General features: G+C 53.2%; 1 protein-coding gene across 1 annotated transcript; it reads left to right on the plus strand.

Annotated features, from left to right (window-relative positions):
* Positions 1-2982: 2982 nt before the first annotated feature.
* LOC112639391 lies at positions 2983-4838 on the plus strand (the record flags this gene model as incomplete). Its single annotated transcript, XM_025413177.1, has 4 exons — positions 2983-3266; positions 3333-3421; positions 3467-4029; positions 4113-4838. Coding segments are annotated over exons 1-4 (1662 nt in total), but the record flags the coding sequence as incomplete, so codon positions are not given.
* Between the last annotated feature and the right edge of the window lie 1575 nt (positions 4839-6413).

A 6413-nucleotide genomic window follows, 5' to 3' on the forward strand; every position in this document is an offset into this window, starting at 1 on the left:
AGCAGAAAAAGATTATAAGAAAATAAAAACATCACATCCTATTTCTAAAAGACAGTTAACTACAGATAGCGACGGATCTGGTAACCCGGCATCACATAAAAAAATAAGGACTGATAATTTACCAACTTACAACGATTCGGACAAGGAAGAATGTATCGAGTTACATGAAACATTATCGGATAGTGATAGCAGTACCATATCTTATTATTACGACACCGATATTGATAGCGACGATAATTCCGTAATGACTTCCAAAAAAACAAAAGAGAAAAACACGAAAGCAGCTCATTTGGGTCGACGCGTAAAACGAAAAAAATCGAAGGAAAATGCAAAAATGTCGGAAAATCAAATTCATCAACCGAAGAATGCGTTAATCTCGATACCACACCTGGAACATCGCAGTAGGGAGAATAGGTCGGTTCTAACTCACTTTTTCCACGAGTGCGAGAGAGAGGTCTGTAAGAGCAAGAGAGGTAGAAAAATATCTGAGGGTCAGGGTGACGGGCGGCGCGGGTGAGCAGGGGGATAGGTAGGGCGAGGGAAGCCACTCGCCATCGGGTGGGTCGTGACGTCACGCGGAGGGGGGAGGGCGAGGGGCGGCGCGGCGAGGGGGAGCGGGCAGGAGAGGGGTTCGGCGCGAGAGCAAGGAAGAGGGAGAGAGAGCGCGCGCGTCCCTGGTTACGGCGCGCGCGTCCCTGGATACGGCGCGCGCGTCCCTGGATACGGCGCGTCGGGAGCGTCTCTGGACGTGGCGCGCTAGGCGCGCGCGATAAGCGGCGATCGCCCCGTTAGGCGCTTCCGCCGGCTCGACGCGCGAGACGGAGATAGAGATAAAGTCGACATTAATAATAGAGCGGATATATTCGACGTAAGCCTGGAAGAGATATAATATACGATTTATGCGACGTACGATTTATATAATATATATGCGCCTCCGCCGGCTCGCGTCGTTTCGACGCGCCGAGAAGAGAGCGATAAGCGGCCTCGAACGTTTCCATCGCGTCTTAGGCGCCGCTCGAATTTAAATTCGAATTTTTCTTTCCGTTTGTAAAAAGGTGCGCGATGTATCGGGAGAGCACGCGGAGCGCGGCGTGTTTCTCGTCTCGTCGTAGACGTCGGATGCGAGTTCACCGCGCGCGAGCGCGCCACTCAAATTTTAACCTAAATGTGCGCGCGTTTTGTAAACGAGTGTACGATGTATCGGGAGAACACGTCGCGAATAGAGGCGTCTCTCGTCGAGGGAGGTCGTCGATCCTTCGTTCTCGCGGATCGACAGAGAGCGCATTGATCGGACGAGGGGCCTCGTCGCGCGCGCGATATCACGTCTTCGCGCTATATCGCGGGTCGTCGCACGCGTTCCTGTTCTCGGACTCGCCGCTTATCTCTCCTTTCGAGCGCGATAACGAGAGAGAAGCGGGATCCCGCTCGGATTTACGCGCGCGCGTGCACGCGAGGGATATTCGCGGCGACGCTTCCGTCGCCGTTCCTTCCTCTCGGACGCGCAGCAGCGAGAAACGCGCGCGATAACGCGCGCCGAATCCGGTCGAATGCGGTATTTCGACGGATTCGTCGTTTTTGAAGGCGAAAACCGCGCGACCGCGGAGAAATTTTTTCCCGCTCGTGCGACGTCGTCATCACTCGAACGAGTCACAGAGCCTTTGTTTACAACGTTAAACTAGACAGGTGGTTTAACGCGAAGTATCCGAAGGGTTATCCGTATCCGGAGGATTGGAAATTCCACTCGTTCGATTATCCCCAACCGGAAGTTCGATATTTCTCGCCGCTCGCACGCTGCGAGATTCGCGTGTCCGAGGATAACACGGGTAGGGTTCTGCGATACATGTACAATCGCGAGGACAGCAGTCGCGAGTACTCGTTCCGCCAGAGAATATTCTGCGGCGTCGATTTGATACGTTTGAGGCGCGAGATGTCATGAATGAGGTGCGCGTCGATTCGCCGATCGATCGCTACGTCCGAGTGTTGAAGGAGAAGATCGCGTGGAGCGTCGCGACCTATTCGACGAGGCGAGCGATCAGTCTTCGAGACGCGCGCAAGGAGTTGTGGATCGAGACGGTCCTGGTGTGTAGCGGAAGAGCGGCGAGATTCGCGATCATGCGCGAGGAGGAGCGCCGGGTGCTCGAGAGCGCGCGCGACGTCGTCATGACAGACGATTATCGCGCGTGGGCGCGACGATGCGAGGAGTGTCTCGCGACTCTGCGCGAGAGGTGTCTAGACGCGAGTCGCCGAATCTCTACGGGGGCGAGGACTTCTCTGGTCGCTCGAATCCTGCGAGTGATCGGTGCGAGGAACGATCTACGGCGACGCTTCGAGCGCGAGGGCGCGGGTGTCGCGAGACGCGAGGACGACGACGGCGGTAGCGGGGTCGAGTCGCGCGAGGGATTCTCGTGGTCCGAGATCGAGACAGCCTTCAAGAGACGCGTGTTGACCGGCGCGGTGATAAATCTCGATTACATCGAACCTCTGAGATTTCTCGAAAACGCAAGGGACACCGTGCTCCGCTGCGTGCGCGACGTCATGGGCCGATATCGCAACGTTAAGGTGAACACGACGTGAGAATTCGTGTCGGGCGATAGAACCGCCGTTAAGACGATCGCCAGAGAGAAACCATCCCCTTCTACCCACGACGGATCTGTGCGAGTGGTACGATACTCGCGTCATCGGCGATACCGTCGCGTCTTTGGAGGAGTTTCAAGAGCGCGACAGCGGATGGGCTCTATCGCGCATACTCGATCTAACGGTGAACGTGAACAAGTACAATCCCATGCGGGCGGGGTGCTACGTGCGAGTACCGCGAGAGATTCAGACGAAGAGAGCGGTGGTCAACATGCGATCCGACGACGAGGCGTGTTGGTTTCGCGTGGTCGGTGGTAGCCGTTCTGTATCCCGTCGATAAGAATTGCGAGAGAAGCTCGCGATCCGCATTACTCCGAGGTGTTGAATCTAGAGGGCTCGAAGTTACCTATGACTCTGAACGGAATCGGACGGTTCGAGCGTCTGAACGATATATCGGTGAATGTGTACATCGTCGGAGAGAGACGACACGGGAAGGGCAGCGGCGGCGGAATTCGCATCGTCCTTCTTCGTCTGATGGATCGAAAGAGGGAGAGACACGTCAATCTACTGTATCTGAGCGATGCGACGCGCGAGGGTATCGCGGTCGGACATTTCGCCTGTATCCGAAATCTGTCTCGTCTGATCGGCTTGCAGTTGAGCAAGCGACAGCACAGGACGCACGTGTGTGATCGGTGAGCGTTCGATCTCGATAAGTGAGAGCGAAATATCGATCTAACGCTTATTCTGTATTTTCTCAGATGTATGCATTACTTTCGCACGAGCCAGAAGCTGTCGGCGCACAGCGAGGATTGTTGCAAGCTGAACGATTGCGCGATCGTTCTTCCCGGTGAGGACGACAGGTGACTGGAGTTCGATCATCATTCGAGAAAAGAGCGAATTCCGTTCGCGGTGTACGCCGATCTGGAGTGCGCATTGGAGAGGAAGGAGGGGGACGAGGGCGAGAGAACCAAGAATACGAGGATCGTTCAGCATCACAGAGTTCACAGCGTGGCCTATTACACGCGTTGCTCCTTCGACGACGCCGCGTCGGCGTACGGATCTTATCGCGGCGAGGATTGCATCGCGTGGTTCGTGTGCGAGTTGAGCGATCTGGCGCTTCGCGCGAAGGTCGCTCTCGACGCCGTGGTACCGATGGCGGATCTGACGCCGGACGAGCGGGAGATATTCGCGGGCGCGTCGCGCTGTTACGCGTGCGAGAGACCGTTCGAGGCCGATGACGCTCGCGATCACTGTCACTTGACCGGCCGTTTCAGAGGTCCGGCGCATTCCGCGTGCAATTTGAATTACAAGGACTCCTACGTCATACCCGTATTCTTTCACAATCTATCGGATTACGACGCGCACTTCATTATCAAGGATGTGGCTAACGCGTATCCCGGCAGCGTCGAGTTGTTGCCGGTGACGAAGGAATCGTACATAGCTTTCTCGAAGACTGTTCGAGATACCGCGGCGGCGGAGGGAGACGAGGGAAACGCCGTTCCAGATGCGTCAAATTACGATTCGTGGACTCGTTCAAGTTTTTAGGCGCCGGTCTCGATAAGCTGGCGTCGTATTTCGACGAGAGCAAACTGACGATCGCGCGAGGCGAGTTTCGCGATCTCTCCGACGATGGCTTCTGGCTTCTCACGCGCAAGAGCGTGTTTCCGTACGAGTACGTCGACAGCGTCGAGAGATTGCGGGAGACGCGTCTCCCGCCGCGCAAGTCCTACAGTTCTCTGACCGGCGATACCGTATCGGAGAGCGATTACGCGCACGCGACGCTCGTCTGGAAGCGATTTAGCGTCAAAACGTTGGGCGAGTACAGCGATCTCTATCTGAAGACCGACGTTCTTCTGCTCGCGGACGTGTTCGAAAATTTTCGTGCCGCTTGCTTGGAGAGTTACGGTTTAGATCCCGCGTACTACTTCACGCTGCCGGGATACACGTGGGACACGATGCTTAAGTACACGGGGGTCCGTTTCGAGCTGCTCACCGATATCGAGATGATGATGTTCATGGAACGCAGAATACGCGGCGGTCTGAGTCAGTGCTCTAACAGATACGCTCGCGCAAACAACAAATACATGAGCGCGTACGATCCGTCGCGACCGTTGATCTATCTGATGTATCTCGATATCAATAATCTGTACGGTTGGGCGATGTGTCAGCCGTTGCCGTACGAGCGATTCGAGTGGGTCGACGACCTCGAGAGTTTCGACGTGATGTCCGTGACGGAGGACTCGACCGTCGGCTACATTCTCGAGGTCCGATCTCGACTATCCGGCCGACGTGCACGACGCCCATGCCGATTTACCGTTTTGTCCCACGCGCGATAAGCCACCGGGGAAGCGGCAGAGCAAACTCCTAGCCACGCTGTACGATAAGCACCGATACGTCACGCACTATCGCAATCTGCAGCAGTGCGTTCGTCACGGTCTGCGTCTGACGAGGATTCATCGCGCGCTGCGCTTCTCGCAGTCGCCGTGGGTTACGCGGATACGTAGAACTTAACACGCGCTTACGCATTAACGCGGAGTAACGATTTCGAGAAGAATCTGTACAAGTTGAATGAAACAACGCCGTCTTCGCATGAACCATGGAGAACCGTGCGCAATCGCGTGGACGTTCGACTCGCGACTCGATGGGACCGGGCGATTCGGAGCCGAGGCGCTCATCTCCAAGCCGAATTTTCACAGTAGAAGCGTATTCTCGGAGAATCTCATTGCCGTGGAATTGCGCAAATTGGAGGGCGAAGATCGACAAACCGATCTACGTCGGGCATGTCCATTCTCGATATATCCAAGATTCGTCTGTTACGCGTTTCACTACGAATACATGTCACCCCTCTACGGCGATAAGTGTAAAATATTGTACACCGACACGAACAGTCTCATTTATAGCATAGAGTGCGAGAACGCGTACGAGCGAATGAAGCGCGAAATCGATAGATTCGACACGAGCGATTATCGACAATCCCTACGGCGTGCCGCGCGCGAATAAGAAGGTTCTCGGTCTGATGAAGGACGAGAACAATGGCGCTCTCATGCTCGAGTTCGTCGGACTCAGAGCGAAGATGTACGCGTTGCGAGTCGAGGTAGGGCAACACTAAGAAGAGCAAGGGCGTAAAGAGCAGCTGAGAACGCTGACGTTCGACGATTACGCGCGCTGCCTGAGACGCGATATCGAGATGACCCGCGAGCGTCATGCTGAGATCCAGTTACGAGTGTACACCGTGCGCGAGTCGAAGGTCGCGTTCAATCTGTACGACATAAGCGTACGTGTGCCGGATCGACCGACACTCTGGCGTGGGGCACTACAGGATACCTCTGTGAGGAGAGGCGTGGATAGATCTTAAGCGCGATGCGACGTATTTTTTATAGATATGCGTAATGTATTTTATTATCTTTACTGTTACACAATATATATATATATATATATATATAAATATTACAGTGGCGTGCAAAGTTTCCGGCCAGTGACATTTTGCACTCTAATTATAAAAAAAAACTTTAATAAAATTTTAAACCATTATCAGGTTCTAATATAACATATAGAAATAAAATAATATAGTGAAAAGATATTATTTTGTTCATAAAAGTTTTATATAAAATTTTTAATTATATTAATTATGTTTACGTGTACAAAAGTTTCCGGCCACATAATATATTTGACCCGCAGTAGGATTCCAAAGAATTTTTTATAATAGTATCGTATTGAATGTTTTTACTTAATTCGTAGAAAGTCGTCAAAGCATATATGGCTCGAATACGCAAATTCAAATTCGTGAGAGAGTAATTAAGTTTTCAAAAAGACGAAAGTCTTCTCGTGAAATTGGTTCA

The sequence above is a fragment of the Camponotus floridanus genome, unplaced genomic scaffold (genome assembly GCF_003227725.1).
Source record: "Camponotus floridanus strain SB8 unplaced genomic scaffold, Cflo_v7.5 scaffold617, whole genome shotgun sequence".
NCBI lineage: Eukaryota > Metazoa > Arthropoda > Insecta > Hymenoptera > Formicidae > Camponotus > Camponotus floridanus.